Source organism: Serinus canaria, chromosome 2 (genome assembly GCF_022539315.1).
Source record: "Serinus canaria isolate serCan28SL12 chromosome 2, serCan2020, whole genome shotgun sequence".
Taxonomy (NCBI): Eukaryota; Metazoa; Chordata; class Aves; order Passeriformes; family Fringillidae; genus Serinus; species Serinus canaria.
In genome coordinates, this window is record NC_066315.1 from 34,411,743 (window position 1) to 34,429,869 (window position 18,127).

At 41.4% G+C, this 18,127-nt stretch overlaps 1 protein-coding gene across 6 annotated transcripts in view; it reads left to right on the forward strand.

The window, feature by feature from the left end:
- The first annotated feature begins 340 nt into the window (after positions 1 to 340).
- Positions 341 to 18,127, forward strand: part of CREB5 (cAMP responsive element binding protein 5) — a 258,620-nt gene continuing 240,833 nt past the window's right edge. The window contains exons 1-2 of one of the 6 annotated variants that reach the window (XM_030237479.2): positions 363 to 465; positions 1,430 to 1,516. In XM_030237479.2, the coding sequence (XP_030093339.1) occupies positions 1,504 to 1,516 (13 nt within the window). In that variant the 5' untranslated portion in view covers positions 363 to 465; positions 1,430 to 1,503. Of the gene's footprint in view, positions 466 to 1,411; positions 1,517 to 18,127 lie in introns of all 6 variants that reach the window. The other 5 variants (XM_030237470.2, XM_030237465.2, XM_030237483.2 and 2 more) reach the window with 5 other exon arrangements.

Here is an 18,127-nt window from a genome sequence, read left to right on the forward strand (position 1 = left end):
GACCCGAGTCCCAGCTGAGCGCGGGCCTCCCCTGCGGTTGTCACTCAGCGGAGGCTCCGCGCCTGCCGGAGCTCGGCACGGCCAGGAGACCGGTTTCCCCTGGCAGCCGCCGCTCGGCCAGGCTGCGCCCCTTCCCGCCCGGGCATCGGTGCCGGAGCCCGCGGCTGCCCGGGACGCGGGGGGCGGGCCGCCCCTGCTAGGCTGACTCACCCCCGCTCCGCTCCGCTCCGCTCCTCCCCGCACCCCGCGGGGGAGGGACCGCCCGAGGCCGCGCCCCCGCCCCGCGCTCCCGCCCCCCCCCCCCTCGCCCGGCACGGACCGCAATGATTTAGAAGTTCAGGAATCCCACGTGACGTCACGGAGGGTGATGTAATGCTTCTCTAAATAGAACGTATTGTAACCGTCCCTCAGTCCAACGTGGTTCCTCCGGCCGCGCTGCCGGTCCCGTCCCCGCCGCGCCGGGCGGTAAGTTCCTAAAAATACGGGGCTGCCCCGGGAAGGCTCCCGGCGCGACGCGCGGCGCACCCCGCAGCGCGCCCCGCACGGAGCCGAGCGCAGCAGCGCAGCAGCAGCGCCGGCTGCGCGGCTGGGGAAGGGGCAGCCTGCGGCTGCAGGGGCTCTGCCCTCCGCCACCGCATCTGCTCCGGAGGCGGCAGCGCCGGTCTCCGTCTCGGGCGCGGGGTTCCGCCGCTCCCGCGTCCCCGCCGTGCTCGGGGAGAGGGGCGTGAGCGACCCCGCGTCCCGCGGAGGGCAGGGCAGGGCAGGGCAGGGCAGAGCGGCGGGGGCGGGAGCGCATGGTCGCCGAGACGCGGGGAAGCCGGACTCCCCGTCCGCACTTCAGGGAGTTTGGAAAGTCTGCGCGCTGCTTCCCGGGACGGGATGGGATGGGATGGGATGAGATGGGGCGGCTGCCGCGGAGCGCAAGCAGCACCCCGCTGGTGCTGCCCCGAGCGGAGCGAGCGGGTGGGCAGCTCCCGGCGGAGCGAACGCGGAGTCCCCGCGCCCGCCGCGGGCTGGACGGCTCCTGGCGATGACAGCTCGGCGGCACGCTGCCCCATCATCCTCTCTCCCCGCCGCCCCCAAAACTTCTGGATAAGTTTCGCGGCGGCAGCCGTGCTTCCCAGCGAGCCTGGAGCAGCCGGCGGCGGCCGCGGAGCGGAGCGCGGGGTGGTGCGCGGCCGCTCTCCCCGTGAGACACCTCGGGTGCCGGGCTGCTGCCGGCCCTTACGTCATGCTGCGGGCCGGTGCAGGGCTGATGCTCCGCTTCTGATGCCCTCGGGTGCGGGGAGGGGGGGAGTGTTGACAAGGTCCCCTCTCTGCAGCCTTCCTTTCCCTTTACAGCCCCTCTACTCCGCTCATCATCCCCCCCGCCCCCAGCTCCGCGTACCCCCGCTACTGTCCTCTCTTACAGGGGTCTCTCTCTCCCCAGCGAAGTTTTCAGGACGATAAGAGCTGCAGGAGTGTAAGGGGAATACTTGCTAAACTCTGCCTCCTCTATTATTTATGTCCGAGCATGGTGAGTGATCCTTCATCTCCAGGGCTCAATATAAGCTTTATAATTGGAAAGAGAGAGGTAGTTTCAGAGATGGGGGTAGGAATAAAGGAAAATGAAATGTCCATATGTTGTTTAGTTTCTCTTTTTTTCTTTTTTTTAAATCCAGACCGATATGAGAAGTGACTTAAGCAGCAAGATTAGAAGATTTCCATATATTATCAGTAAGAAACAGTGCTTAGCTAGATGAAATTGAAGCTTGAACAGAAGAATAAGAATTACTGTGAAGCATCTTACTTGGGCTTTTTTTGAGACTGCAGTTTTTAAAGAAAGATTCACTTGCTGGTGTGCACCAGACTTTCCTTGTCTGGCCATTTGGACAAGCAGCAGCGCGTCAAGGAACAGTGGTGTAGGAAAACTTTCTTATAAGAGATATGCAGTGATAATTCAGAAACTGGACTGAAAGAAAATTGAGAGGTAGAAAGTGAAAGCTGAATGCAAAAATGGAGGGTAATTTGTGGGAATTTTGCTGAAGGCGGTATGCTTCCATAAAGGTACTGTTTATTTTCAGTATAAAAGTATACAGTGGTGAAAGTCCCTGCTCAGTGTTTTGTAACTTTCATGTGGCGAATGAGGTTGTCGGTATCAAAAGCTGGAAATTCTTAATAAAAAATGGCTAAACTCCTTATTTGTGACTCCTTAATCCTAAAGGGAGCTGTACAGGTCGCAAAGCACTAGGGAAAAGTGTGATTAATGATCAGTGATTAGTGATAAGTGATTAGTGGTTTTATTCAAACTGTTACCTCTGACCAGAAGCACACATCAGAGGATTAACAGGCTCTTTTAGATAAATGCTCATTAGTGGAAGGGGGAAAGCAAAGATAATAGGCATGCACACAGGGACAACTTTCTAGGAAAATCATTCCTGTCTCTGGCATAATAAGCTCTATTAGCAGAAAGGCTCTTTAATTTAAAAGTTGCTTTTATCTTGTAAATCAAAGATAGATGTAGAAGTTTGCTGCGCTATTATAGCCTAAATTTTCCCATATCAACTAGATGTGGATTATCTCAGTAGTGATATTTTATTAACCCCCCCCCCCAATTGAATCTGTAAGAAACTGAACATTCCCAAGGGCTAAAGCCCTGCATCCCGAGGCATCTGCTCCCAAAGCCTGCTGCTGGCGGCTGACTAGATGGCGCAGTCCTGTTGTGAGTGAATGTACACTTCTGGGTTATGAACTTAGCAAGTAGCAGCTTGCTAGGTGTCCTTCAACACGTACAACAAAGTTGATTCTGTGCTGGGTTGGAGGCTAGACAGTGCTATGAGTTTGTAGTCACATTTTCCACTTCAGTTAATCTAGGGAGTTAAAGGCTGCTGGAAAAATTAGTCTCATTTACTGAAAGAGATGGTGAGAGAAAGAAGAAGAGAATGAGAGAGGGGCAGATAGCTACAGCCCGGGACATAACTCTTGACTGCACTGTTTTGTGCTGCTTAAATGAAGTACAGTTCTGATGGCCCTAATTAATGAAGCCTGAAAGCTCTTGGGAGTTTTTCCCCCAGCTATAACTGGCAAAGTGAGTGTTTTTCTTTCTTTTAAATAAGTCACTAAAAAGAAGGAACAGTTGGTGTGGTGGTTGAACAAAACAACTTGGACCTGACTGTGCTTTGCAGATTATGGTAAGGAGCCTGTTTTTATGATAACTAACCAGGGATTTTTCATTACTCTTAATTATGTATGGCTTGGGAAGAAGTGGTATCCACTGCTGTCGATAGACTTGGGGGTTTCCTTTGTCGCATTAGCTTGCATGGGATTTATGTTTGGTTTCAACTGTGGAGATCATCAAAGTTTCAAAACTTTAAAAGAAACACTTGAGTGAAACAGAAAATAGAAATAATGAACTTATGACATGAAAAAGGAATGGCTGTAGTCTCCTATTGTTACATCTTTAATTGGAGACTCTTAGGAATAGTTGGGCTAATGTTTAAAATCAAAAAGTTTTGTAGTAGCATATAAAAAAGGTAATAAGCGCTGTCTGCCAGTTGTGAATATTGGATGGCACTTTTCCAGGTTTTAAAATTGCAATATTTTTAAAAGTTTACACATTTAGAACAAGCGGAAACCTTTTCCCCCTTCCAAAACACCCATTTATAGTTCAGCTTCAATTTATCACACTCCTCTTCTGCTAATTTAACCCAGGAAATGTAAGGGGAAAGAAACCATGTATATACATCTAAAGAGAAGATAGAAGCAAGATTGTACATGAAATTTTATTTATATCACCACTTAGCAGAATGACTTACACAGATAAAGAGTAATAGGCGCTTTTTAAATTTGATATTCATTTCCTCACACTGAGAATCTAAAATGTGCTGCATTCACATTTATCCTGTTCACTGCCGAGGAATCTTCTGTAAAAGATTGTTGCTGTGAGAGCTGGAGTTCACTCTGGAGTTGATAAGAGAGAGGTAATCTCCCCGTGCCGTCAGAAGGCAGCTCTTACATACTAAACCTTTCAACTCTGTGTGGGCAGAATCTCTCTGAGTTCAGTAAGGCTTGCGGAATGATTTGAAACTGGGTTATTAACTTGTCTCCTTGTGGCCCCCTCTAAAAACCTGTCTCTGTGCTCCTAGTCAGGGTATGAGGATTTTAAATATTAGAAGAATTCTTGGAAGGTTGTTGTTGCTTTTAAAACAATTTTTTTAGTCAAGGATTTTTCCTCTACTTTTTGTCATCCTTTGTCTCTAATTTCTGTCATTAGTTAACTTTCTGGATTTCCTGTAAACCTGTTGCTTTGATGGTTTATACCTATGTCTACGTATTATTAGCTTTAATTTTAATTCCAGTGACCGTCTTTCTTATAAACTCTCTATTATGAGAAAACTATTACGGGACAAGATTTTGCAATAAAAGAAGAACAAAACTGTTTTCACTTCAAACATTTAAAAATTATTATTAAGGAGCATGTGATTTATTATTGGAACAAACTGGGTTTTTTTTCTCAAGGCCTGTGAACACTGGTTTTTCTTGTAACATTGCAGGAATACTCTACTCAGCAGACACAGTTGCTGGAAAAGCAGATGTATAAACCAGCTCTGCTTCACAGGTCTAGGTGATTCTTTTGCTTTGATTCTGTTTTGCTTATCTCATGCTAATCAAATGATTAGGCAGACATATATAACTAAGCCAGCCGTTTTGGCTTAATCTCTCGTGTAAACTTTTATTGATACATACATAGGATTCTCAGTGGAAATATTTAAAATACATTGAGACTCTGTCAGTCCTAACTTCAGGGCCGATCAGAGAGCTTGGTAGGTCACTCTGCAATATCTCAAACAATTTCTGTTGATTTGTCCTCTCTTCATGCTGCAAGCTGTTAAACCCCTGTTCCCCCCTCCTCCATCCCCACCCACCCTTATTTCTTGGTAAATTATCTCAGCAAATTATTATGCTCCAGAGCTTTTAGGGCTCTAGCCTTAAAAAAGAACTTTTCGGGCTTTTGCATTTCTCTGCCTTGATAAATGATCGAAGTTGATCACAAATTTAAAGCAACAGTTTGGAATAAGAACTATGAAAACATATTTATTCCTCTTAACAAAAGTCATATTACTATGCTAATTTACAATTCTGAGGGTGTAGTATTCTTGGCCACAGACAAAACAGTGATCTCAGACAATATGTTATCATGCTGGATTTTAACTTTAGGTATATTATAGCATTAAGTACAGAAATTACCTTCTATAGACTTGACATATAAAAATAAAATCCCGTTATGGAAATATTTTTTGTTTTGGTTACATATACAATCAAATAAATTTTTTAAATAGTCTCAGGTATACATAACAAGCACAACATAACATACATAAATTACTGTTTTGGACATGTGATGAAAGGACTTGTTGAAGAAGATAAGCTCTCGTGTTTTTTTACATCTGTGGAGCTCTTGTGTTAGTTTGTGCATTGATTCTTTTGCTCCTGTTGTGGCTCACGTTGATGGGGCAACATTGAAACTCTAAAATAATACTTAACCTAGTATTTTTCACTAAGGTTTTATTTTAGTCTGTAATTAAAATTACCCCGCGTCAGCACTTCTTTACTAGCCGTTGCATGGGAAATGCAGGTGTTATTGGCCCTTAGAGAGTTAGGAAAGGGTTGGTTGCACTGGTTTGTAGGTTTTTAGGTTGTGATATCAAATGCTATTTCATAAACACGAAGAGATTTTCCAAGGATTTTGCTGAAGGCTGTAGGATTTTCAAAGTAAAACATTGAAAGCTTAAAACAATTTCCTTAGCTTAAAAGATGTTTTGCTTTTGGTTCTTGTTTCCGCCTTACACTTTTTTGAGAATTTGTTCAAGAAGCCGGTCCCACACACTTCTCCAGAATAAAAGCCTTGAAACACTGTCAGCAGCAGTGTTTGTGTAGGTGTGTGGTTTTAATAATCTCTTCCTTTGAGACAGCTCATGTCACTGTTGTGCCGCCCTGCCACGTAAGGTGATTTTAAGGCGTGGGGTGAAGCCCCGCTTGGCCAGAAGGCTCCACTTTGTGGGTGATAAAAATGGCAACGTCTTTAGAAGAAGCCAGAAGGAATGGCATTTGAATTTAATTGGGGAAAAAAAACCCTACAAATCCTCTCTTACCTTTGCCAGCTGATTCTGCTTTTCTTTAGCTCTGAGTGTTTTCATTGCTCTTACTGGGGTACTGAGACCTCTGCTAGCTTAGGAATTGGGCATGGTTTGATCTCACCTGCAGCTTTCTTCCACACATAAACTCTACAAATAGTTTCTGTGGCCTTTTTAACCTTTGTAGGGTTTTCTCAAGCAGCTTGCTTTTCTCTCATCTCAGCTTCTTTCCTTCCTAAGGGCCTTGTCTTTGTGTTCCACCACTCACCACACCATTTCAATGCAGTTTAAATGTCTGGTCCCAATCTCTGTATGTTTGTGTATTTTAATGTTTTTTGTCCAGGGATGTACTGAGTTCAAACTAGTCATCCTTAAATACACTGCCTAAAGTTAATACTTTAGAGATATGTAATTAATCTGACTGGTCTTTCCTCATTTAGAGGAAGCTGCCTTTTTTCCTGTTTACTTTGTGGGCTTGTGCCTTTAGTTACTCTCTCATTGCATGTAAGGCAGCATTGTTCATCACCACCTTTTTCTGAGCTGTTTGCAAGTACCCAGAAACTAATTTGTGTTTTCAGGGAAATCAACCTGGACCAGGGGCTCCTAGATCTAACATCTGAGGTTTTTTTTTTCCTGCTGGTCTAATGTAAGGAATGCTAGTTGATATGCTCAACACAGGGGGTTTTGTAGCATAATAAACAGAAACTGAGATTGGATTTGGGATGCGTTGTATAGAGCAGCTATAACAGTAAGCAATTAATTGAGATGTTAGTGTATTGTACTCCCTCTCTCCTTTTTCCTTTTCTGTCTTTTAGATCTTTCAGTTCTGGAGTGCAGAAAATACTACTTTTAGAGTAATATTCTGCCCAAGTAAATGCTCCAAGATATGGATGATGATATTAGTAGGTCACTTGGTCATGCACTGATGCTGCAAACCAGCTGCCAGTAATTCAGTCATGGCTGAACTAGTTTGCAATCATTCCCAGTCCAAATATACCTCTCACTTAACTTTTCTGAAAACTTTTATTCAACAGCAATGCTCTATTATTAGGTGCAGAGCTTTAGATTATGAATGGCCTCAAGTTGCACCAGAAGACGTTTAACTTCCATATTAGGAAAAATTTCTTCACTGAAAGGGTTGTCAATCATTGGAATAGGATGCCCAGGGAAATGGTTGAATCACCGTCCCTGGAGGTAATTGTAATTACAAGATGTGTAAATGTGGCAGTTGGGGACATGGTTTTGCAGCAGATTTGGCAGTGTTGGGCTAATGGCTCAACTTGATGATTTTAAGGGACTTTTCTAACTTAAACAGTTCCATAATTCTGTAATAGTAAATCATACCTCCATAGGTACTACCCTGAATTAACTTTAGGCAATTTGTTTGGTTACATCTGATTTTGGTTCTGGTCAAGTCACTGAATGAGTTTATCACAATTCTTTTTTAGGTGCCCAGCAGAAACTCCAAAGGTGACCTGAGTGAGTGATGGCAAAGAGCCTGGAATTGTGCTTGGCCACAAATGGCACTGTCTGTGTTAGAAATTTGGGCGTGCCAGTATTATACCTATAGGAAATGTCTTTTCTCTGAATGGTTGTAAAAACTAAAAGTGGAGCAATGGAATAGAAACAGATCATCAATTGCTTTGTTCAGGACTATCTTTTCCTAGCTATTGTTTACCTTCATTACTGAATTAATGCTTTAGGAAGAAGAAATTTTGGTTACGGGTTTATGATAATTTCAATCACAACATCAGCTTCATTTTTTGTGGCTTATTTGCTGGCAATGATTTAGGCGGGGGGGGAATGGCAGTTGCATATTTTTTTTAAGGTTGAAGAGATCAGGATCAACATCTGTAGAGACTTCCATAATTTTCTAAAGTGCACAAAATGAGGGAAGAGATTCTGTAGTTAAAAAAAAGTTAAGGAATTTTCCTTCTTTGCTTACTTCCATATCCTTAAGTGTATCTGTGTAGCACTTAAAGGTTGTTTTATATCTGTTATTAAATAAGGCCAGTGTAAATTTCTTTTACTGGATGTGTGACAGAAAAGTATTTTAAAAACACAATGGGAGAACAAAGTGAATGATGGAAAACTTAAACCGCTTTCTACAATTCCTGTACTGCCCTTTCATTCTTCAGTGCTTACAAAGCAGTACGTGGACTCAGGCATGAAAATGGGTTAAATTCAAGTAATTGATGATTTATCACAAAAAGTGAGAGAAAGCAGTAATCTATCTATTTTGATGAGAATCTTTAAAAGACAAGCTTCTGTAAAGCTTCTTGCTATGAAAGTAGAAAGAATCAAAAGAGCCATGAGTTTTATGACTGGGTAAGTAGAATTACATTCCTGTGGATTTAAAAAATATCATAGTAGAGCCTAATTCTCCACTCACCCTGATACAAATCTGGAGCAACTCTATAGAAATCTGTGGAGTTACCAACTGCAATAATACTCATTGAAAAGAAAATTAGATTCACGGGGTCTATTCTGCACATAGCCTATCAGTTGTGCGCTGTGCAAATCCCATTATTAAAGTAATAGCCTTACATGTCACGTTAAGGACGGCTGTTTCCCCAAGATGAACACGTTTGCAGCTCTCCTCATCTTGTGGCTACTTTTTAAGGGGGCAGGGGGATATGGAGAATACTTATTTTCTGCTCAATTAATATTCCTTCCGTGCACTCTCCTTCCTCTCACGCGCTTTATGTGTGGGTGCGCAGTCTGCACTCTCCATCATCTATCTGTCTGTGTCTCTTTGGCTGTGACAGTCACCACTCTGGCCTCAGGCTTGCACAACCTGAAAAAGCCCACCAAGCTTTTCAGTTAAACATGGCAGCATATAATTCTGCTCCTGAAGATGATGTGCACTTTCAGGATTAACGACGTGGCTGTGAATTGGAAGGAACACCTTAGACTTCAGTTACATTTTTTATGTGGAGGTTTTAGGTTTTCTTTCAGTATTTGAAAGAAAAAGAGGCAATAGAGGGTGAAAGAAGCGAGGAGGCCAGTTTTAATAAATTGGAGTATTTGTCTGCAGCACTGCAGAAAGCAACACCCAGGCCACTCGGGCACCTTGCATAGCTCCCAAGCTGGCCTGAGAGTGGGAGCAAAGTCTTTGAGAAATGGGGGGAAAATGTCATCACTGCTTGAGCTGCTCTGATTTTGTTTTTTAAACAGTAATAAACAGGGAATTTTGAATAAAGAAAAACATTGTAAAGAGTGATAAACGTGTAAAAAGTGTAAAGATTGATAAAACAGTGTCCAGTGTACAACCCACACTTTGCCCAGCCCTAATCATAGTCACTTACTTGCTTCCAATTTTCTTCATTTGGCCCAGCATATGTGGGGTCAGCTCTGCTTCTTTCGAAATTGGTATAAATTGCTTGACTTCTCTGAAACTGTATGGAGTGAGGGCATGGCCCATGGCTGATTATTAATGGCACACAAAGGGCATCTTCTGTGTATAGTCTTTAAAAAATATTTTTAGGTCCTATAACCACTCTGGTGTGCAAAGCCTCTGGATCCCCAACAATCCAGAGGTTAATTTATAAAAAAAAAAATTAACAAACCCACAACTATTATTTCATTGCCAAACATTTTTAAAAAGCACTATTTATGTAGGCCCTATATAAGCACACATTGTTTTATGTTCCTTCTGCTGGCTTTGCGTTTGACTAAACCATTATTCTCGAAGCGCTGCTGTGCTGAGATCATCAGTGATGGTGGTGTGAAAACAAACAAGTTTTAGCATGAGAAGTCCCTATATAATTTGACAGGGAGGTTGTCAGCACCAAAACATCTACATTCATTTCATCTCTGGTCAAAGCAAAATAAAAATCAGATGGCTAATGGAGAAAAATACATTCTTAGGAGGAAGGGAAGGTGATTGGATCTAATTCTGCAAGGTGCCATGTCAATCAAAAGTAGGACCCATCTCAATTTCCACTGAGGTCAATGGTTGCTTAGGGCACTCATGGACTAGTGTCATTGGGCACCTTTTCTCCAAATTTTAGTAAAACTGCTGAGATGAAACTTAATTCTTAATTAATTCAAACTGCTAACAAGTTCTTGGGAGTAAAGCTCTCTTTGCTAAAAATCAAGATATGTTTCAGCTCTTCAACAGAGAGCTAAAAAAGTATGTGCTCTAATTCTGTAGCCTTCAAGGAGTCCTTCAACGTGAAGAGTTCTGCATAAACCTTAATGGTACAAAAATCCTGCTTTGGAGAAAAACATTTCTGGCCTCCGTTAGATTACACAAAATAGGGAATTTTATTATTTTGAAAGTGACCTTTAATATTATCAAGAACGACTTTGTATTCCCTAGTGTTAGGTTAAAAAGCTTTGGGACTAATGAATGCAGCTATGTGTAGTCAAATGGGTGCTGTGAAAAATAAGCTATCAGCTATATGCATGCCCCCCAACTTTTCTTTCTTTGTTCCTCAGCAAAAATTATAGTGGTCTATTTATAACAGGAACAGTTAAAGTCAATGGATCCCAGATGAGTCAACCAACTTAATAATACCCTAAAATTTAGGAGTTCCAGATAGTTTATTTTACTGCTATGTGGTGGCCTTACACTTGAATGTCTTACTGGATTATCTGAATTGAGGGGAGCTTGCAGGATGCACAAGGAAACACTGGGAAACATTGCTCCCTCTGTAACAGTCAGGACGCTACATGTTGTATTTTCTCTCTCATGTTGTCGGATTCTATATGAATTTTCTTGCCAAAAAGTTGCTATTCCAAAATATTGAGACAGCCTATTTCTAGGCTGTCAGTCTTCCAGTTTTCATTTTAGAGTTTTGAGTCAGTGCACTGTCAGCCAAATGCTTTTCAGCAGGCTGAAAGCTTTCAGACGCAGAAGGAGCTTAGAAGAAATATTTTCAGCATTGTAATTAATTCTAAATTAATTTATGATGAGGACAATAAGAGGCATGATGATGACTGTTTTATCAAGCTAGCCATGAAAATAGATTTGATTTTCTTTTTAAATTTGAATTTGCTATGTTGGTGTCAGATAGCTTAAATGTACTGAGGATGCATTGCAAGCAAATTGTTGGTTTGACATACTGGATATGCAGAGCTCCTTGTTGTATGTCTTCTTTCAAGGAAACAGCCTTCCTTGAACAGGGAAAAATGTGGCATTGGGAGTGCTGCTGAGCCACGTGGCCGTGTGACTGTGGCAGTGACATCTACCTTATGCCTCTCCCAACTAATAAAATTGTGGCCACCAGAGTTCAGGTGCTTCAGAAAGCTCAAGCAAGATTTCAAACAAATTTCTCACTTGGCTCCAGTGCTTAGAAAATACTGGACAGGGGAATGCCCACGTCTACATTTTTAGAGAGGTGCCCTCTGGAATGGGCAGGTATTGCATGGAGGATGCATTTTGAAAAATATAATTTTTTTTTTGTATCCTGACATCACAGAATTTTAAGAGAAAAACCAAGTCTGCAGAATTTTAAGAGAAAAACCAAGTCAAGGTTTATACAGATGGACTCTTGTTTACACAGTAAATGATACACAGCAGTAAATAGTACAGCTTATTTTTAGGTGAGAAAGATGTAAAAGCAAGTGGTCCATGCCATGGAAATAACTTTTTTGATAAAGGTTGGTTGTGAAAGAATTAAATGAAAATCCAAACAGCAGTACTTTTTCCAGCCTTTTGTAATTCTGTGCATACCAGTTTCCTCACATACCTAGAGCCTTCCTACTAACCATCTTCAAAATATATGCTAAAAAAGCATCACCCTTTTGGTGCCCACATTAGAATGCCAGTTATTTCTCCATCTAATGGCCAACTCTATCCGTGCTCTCAAGTATGGTGGGTGTGAGATGGTTGAAGAAGCAGCAAGGTCCTGACAGAGCCTCTTGTCTCTTGCTAAGCCCCAGATTTAGCACAGAGGGGATTTCCTTGACGTTGTGTAGAGCAGACAGTTGGGCCACAGGGTTTTTTTCTGCACCCCATCCAATACTGAGTTAAATAAGTAGCAGTTGCCAGGAGTTCAAGTTGATGCCCTCTGAGCAGCCTCTTTGGAGGGGAGTACTAGCAGCCAGGCGAGTGACATTTTTCGGGGGAAAAAATACTCACCAAAGACTTTCACACAAAGAACTTTACTGAAAAGAATGGAGGGCTGAAAGTAGTAACAGTTAAAGATCAAATCTTCTGAGTAGTTTCAGTCAAAATAAAAGGGGAGAAAATGATGTGAAAAAGTCAAAATACTCTATTTCAACATTTTTTCAAAATGAGGTTCATCCTCTTTGAAAATGTATTTATACTAAGGAAGACATAAGGCACTACATCTTTCAGAGGTTTTGTTATTTTTGTGACCAACAAAGTCTTTCAGGTTGATGCAAACACTTTCAAATTTATCTGCCTTAATTTCTCTGCTCTTGGCTTGGGAGGCTGGGGTCTCTTTATCTTTCTTATCTGAACAATGTAGTTCTGTGCATGTAAGACAGGGACAAGCTCCTGGAAAGCTGTGTTGTTTGAGAACTTCAAATAGCTTGGTAGAGGCCTTTTGTTGGCCACATCTCCCAAATATTTCCTAAGACTTGGTCTGGTCTGATCTGGCTGGAACAGGGAAGATGATTGCCTTCCCTGGAGGGCATTGCAAAATCAATATAATCAACTGATGGGATCAGAAAAAAATTGGCTGAAAGAAACCAAGTCTTTGCACAACACCTTTGCTGAGAATAATTTAGGAGAGGCTGTCCTCTACTAAGAATACTGTCAGAAATATCTTGGACTTTTTTGGAATTAAATCATTGCAGAATTGTTAAAATTCAGAAATTGGAGTAAATAGAGAAATTCAGAAATTGGAGTAAATTTTTTTAGTTAGGTTTTTTAGTTATGCTACTGGCTTAGGTTTTTAGGGTCTTTTAAAACATATTTCTTCTTTATGGGAAATGTAGATGACTTAAATGGATTTCTCTTACTGGGAATTATCTGGTGGAAGTTCTGATTAATTTGAATATTCAAGGATGGAAAAAAAGGGAGCTGAAGGAAGAATTAATTCTTCCTAGGTATGGCTTCTTTTGTTTTTTTTTTTTTTTTTCCCTTTGAGCAGATTAGTTTCTCATTTTTTATCAGGAGACATACTAGAATTTGATGAGGAATAAATTCTGGCTTATTCTAGTTGTGTGGAATTGCTTTTCTTAGACCATGTAAAGTATTTAATCTCCATATGATGGCTCTTTAACTTGTCTTTTCAAGTGTGTGTTTTGGTGGTTTGATGGTATGTAGAACATTTCCTTCCTGCACTTCAGCATTTCTAACCAAAATCTGAGTATGTTTGAAACCTTAGCTTATTCACACTTCCTAATCATAATCCCTTTGGTTTCCTTGTCAGCACCTTTGTGGTATTTCTCTGGACACCTCTATCTAATATCTCCAGAGGTTATTCTACAGAGTAACCTTTGACAAGATCTATTACTTGCTACTTACTGCTTTTAGCAAGGTGAAAAGAGGTCAACCTCTGTAAAAGGCAGGCATTATTAGAAGACTGCTGTAGAGTCTCTTGGTGGCTTGTCCATCTCTTCTAGCAACACTGCAAATCAGTTCAGGCACCTCCTCTACAGCACAAAGAAAATTGCATTTATGACTGGATACGATCACATGTAGGTAATGCATGTCCTTGGGAAAGGGGCTCCTTTGTGCATTACAAAGCCCCAGGTGGTTTCTTTGTCAAGGTTGTAGCACAGGGATGCACCCACTGGAATCTGTGGGATTTTTGCTGTCAGCTTCAAGGGTAACAGGATTTCAGCCTGTTACTTTTTGTGTGATCCGTTTAGCTGAACTTCATGGCCAATGCTAATGATGTTTGCTGCTGCAAGAGTTGATTTGATAATTTGGTTACCCCTCCTATCAGAATTCAGGATCTTCTAAATGAAGGTTGGTGTTGTCTGTTTCTTTAACCAAATTAATATGCAAAAGCTACCTCTTTCTGATTTGAAAAACACAGATTGCAAAATCTCATTTTGCAATGTTACTTTCTCAAAAGAGTAACTACAGGATTATTTTGGCTAACATTAAAAATCCCAGAAATTAGAAAAAACCATATTTTCTTCCAGAATAATTAAAAAAAAGACAAATTGCTCAGGAGACTTTAGACAGATCCCAGAGGTGTTGAAAATACAATTTAAAATGAATGTCTACTCAGTTTATCTGCATGCATCCTCTAGAGATGAAGAAAAATCTTCCCAGGGAGCTTTGAAATATCTCAGTCCCGGGTTTTGTCAGTGAAGGTAGCCTGGTTGTATCAGTTACTGAAAAACCATGTTTTTTCATGGTTTCTGTACATGTAAACTCTACAAAAGCTACTGGTATACCTTTCATATGCAAATAGTTATAATACAGGGAAAAATGCCCTCTGTCTGAGCTTTAACAATAAATCATAAGGATTTTTCCTCTCATCCCCAAACACTGAAATCCAGGCTAACTTGTTGCTAAAATGGCTTTCACTTTCTGTCCATAGTCTACCACATGCAGACAGTGACTGAAGTGCTCTGTCTTGGAGTAGAATTTAAAATTGATTTACCTAATGGGATCATTGCCACACGACTACTGTATGTGTATGGCCTGGGAAGCTGGGCCTGAGCCCTTTGCAAAAATCAGGCATGATAACTATCTGAGAATATCTAATAGTACATAAGAAGAGCAGGGTATAAATGTGAAATATGTATTACTTCCTTTGTTTCAAATAAGAAAATGAATAATGAAGAGAAGTAATGGGTTTTTTCAGTGTGATCATATAGAGGCTAAAATATAAAGGCCAAGGCAAAACAACTGTCTGCAAGATGAAAAAGAGGTTTCTGTGAACTGTGGTGGTTCCTGATGTTCTGCTTGTTTTCTGTGTTAGCAACCTCCCAAAAATTAATTCACTAAGAATTTACCTGTAGGAGTACTTGGCATATTCCTTTTTTCCAAGCCTAATCTTTATTTTTAGCATGCAGAGAAGTACTCATGTGTGTGTATATGTGTTTAATTTTAGTTTTATTTTTTAATTGCATCTTCCCCTTTGGTTCAAAATCTGTAGCTGGAGATTAAATAATTAACCAAGCAAACTGGCCTTGCACTCCAGTGTTACAACCCAAAGCTGTAGCCTGTGGTTACAGCTAAGGGCTCTGTCCTTGCAGAGATGAGCAAGTGTTTGCAGAACATTCCTTTGAGACTGAACCCAAGAGAATGAGACCAAGAGGTTGTCAGGCTACTGGGTGCATCAACATGGCAGAGCAGGAGAAGTATATACAAATCCTTAACTAACAGAGGGGTGGAAGACCTTGCAGACAATTTTCTGGTCTGTTTTTGGAATGACAGACGTGAAGACTTTCTAGTGGGGATGTTGGAGGCAGGAGGTGGTGTAGAACCAGGGTAGGACTAGCCAACAGTGGGTGAAATCTGCTACTTTCTCAAGGCCTTTGGGTTTTCTGGAGGCTCTGAAAAAAGCCACTAAGTCATCCTCCACAGGTGGAACTTCTCCTTGCTAGAAACTGTTGACCTTTTACAGTAAATTAAGTCTCCACACAAATTTAGTACGTCGTACATTTTAAGTTCCAGCCACCAAAGTAAGGTTCTGTCAGAACAGAGTAATTGCTGCTCTATTTTCACTAAGATATGGTAACTCACAGTTGACGAATAACATCTGACTTATATTCTGTCTGAAAAGCTTGTATATGTGCTTCTTTGTTTGTTTATTTTATTTCTCTCCCTAGACCAGCCACAAAATCCCTACTGCTCATCAGTGCAAAACCTTGCACTGACTGAAGGGGGAATTCCATGCACAACTTCCCAAAAAAAAAAAAAAAAAAAAAAAAAAAAGCAGACCCTGTAGTGAGGGAGAAAAGGAGAAAAAAGGGTTTCTGTTTTTTCTCATCTGCTTCCATGCTTCCTTTTACTCAAGATTTTCAAATATTATCAATGTTACAAACTCTGTGTGTCCCATTTTTGTTGCATTAATGCTGTAAGGCGGATTTACATGGATTTTACAGTTTGCTTCAAATAAGAAAAAAGTCTCTGCATGATGGGCAAACTATCACTTAAAATCAAACTCCTGCTGACCAGTTCGCTGAACCAAGTGGTAGGTGGCACCCAGCTTTGCTACAGCCCCAGGATTTGATGGCTGGGCAGTCCCTCTGCTGAACTACCAAACTCATGAACTGTAAAAGACTGTGAAGCTGTAATTACAGGGAGTGTAAGTAGCTGTAGTGGAAGGTAAAGGCCAAAGAAGTTAAGAGTTCAAAGAAAAGAAGGAGAAGACTCAGTGAATCCTTGCATGTGTGATGACTGAGAAGACTGATTCCCTCAATGGTCAGCTTTTGTTTGTGCAGAATTTGATTGGGAAAATTTTGATCAATCTAAGTGCATTAGATTTTGATTAAGGTACCTGTGTGATGGTCAGCTTTATGGCTGACCAGAAAACAGCTACAGATCTGTTAGCTGTGGAGAAACTCACAGCTCACTAGCTCTCCACCACATGTACCTATGATAGTTCAAAAAAAGAGATTTCTTATAAAATATCTGTTTTCAATTAAAGTTGGAAATGGGAGGCCTGCTTGGTCTAGCTGGGTGCCTGCTTGTCCCCATGGGTATGGCTTTGCCAAGTGATGGTTGACAATGTGCTTGCTTTGAATTAGCTGGAGCAGAAATCTGGGACCTGCAGGGACCTGAGGCTCTCCATCAAGAATTTGGGCTGTGTTAGCTCTTGCCACTCAGCTGTTTCCTGATTAGGAGGATGCATCTGTGCTCCCTGTTGGACAGAGGGAAGGCACATCCCTTGTCCTGCTTGTCCCTGTAGCTTTCGCAATTACAGGGTCTGCCTGGGCTCCCTGCACCAGCACAAACTGTGCCACATATATCAGGGAATTTCCCCAACTCTAGGGTCATCAAAATTACATCTAAACACGGTGTCCTGCGGTGTTTCTTACAGAAAACACCAGTCCACCTGAGCAGAAAGTCTGTTTGCAAATTTCTGGAGGTATTCAGAGGTGGCAGCAGTTGTGGTAGGTGGGTGAATATTCTTACTCCATAAGCTGGACCCAGTTTGGAGGATGGGATGTTGCTTTCTAGCAGACCATCAAGAGACCAGCTCTGTGCTCCTCCAGCAATGTCTTCTGGTGGCCTCCTGTGCTGTGTCTCTTAAGGCTGCTGAAAAAATCTTGGAGGAAACAGCCCCAGGTGAATTGGAAGAAGGGTGAAAGTGAGGAAATGTGATATTTCCCAATCATGATGTTCTCAGCCCCTCCCATGTCTCCAGGATAAAGTTCATTTGCCATAAGATAAGGTAGGTTTTCTTATCATGGAAGAATACATCAGAAAAACTTTGGCTTTAATTTCAAAGCAAAGGGAAAATGCAAATTCAGATCAATCAGAAAGTCAGTGAAGGTGTTTTGTGTCAAAAGACATGTTCTTTTTTTGACTGTAAACATTGTTACACTGTTTACAATATAATACTCTTGTTTATACTGCTTTTGTCCATTAGAACAAATTTACTCTCAAGATGATTAAAAGCTTTCAATTTTAAAACATTCTATTTACCTGGTTGTGTAGTGATTGTGATTTCCTTGGGAATAAATTTTTGAGGTTAGGTGATTCTGCTGTGCCAGCTGGATGAAAGGCCTTGCAGTAAATTGGTATGGTATTAAATCAGATTGCTGCTGTTTCTGCCACTGAGCTGGGATTCTGCTCTAAGATGCTTGTAATTTCTGCATTTCCAAAGGCTTGGAAAAATACTCTCATGAAAAACTGAACGTAGTGGGTAATGAAGGCTAAAATTGTTTATACTAATCACATCAATTGGAAAATGATCTTCAGTCAGCAACTCTTCTACCAGCAAATTAAGACAGCAAATTGAGTACGTCGGTGTTGGGGATTGGCTTTATTTCCAGGGAACTTCTAGTGGGCTCTTGCTCTGCATTCTTCCTCAAAACAATGAGTGCATCTTCCCTTTCTTTTTGAGGGCTTGTCTTCTTGATTATATGGTTTGTGTAAAAAAACCCCATTAGTATGGATATGCTGCAAT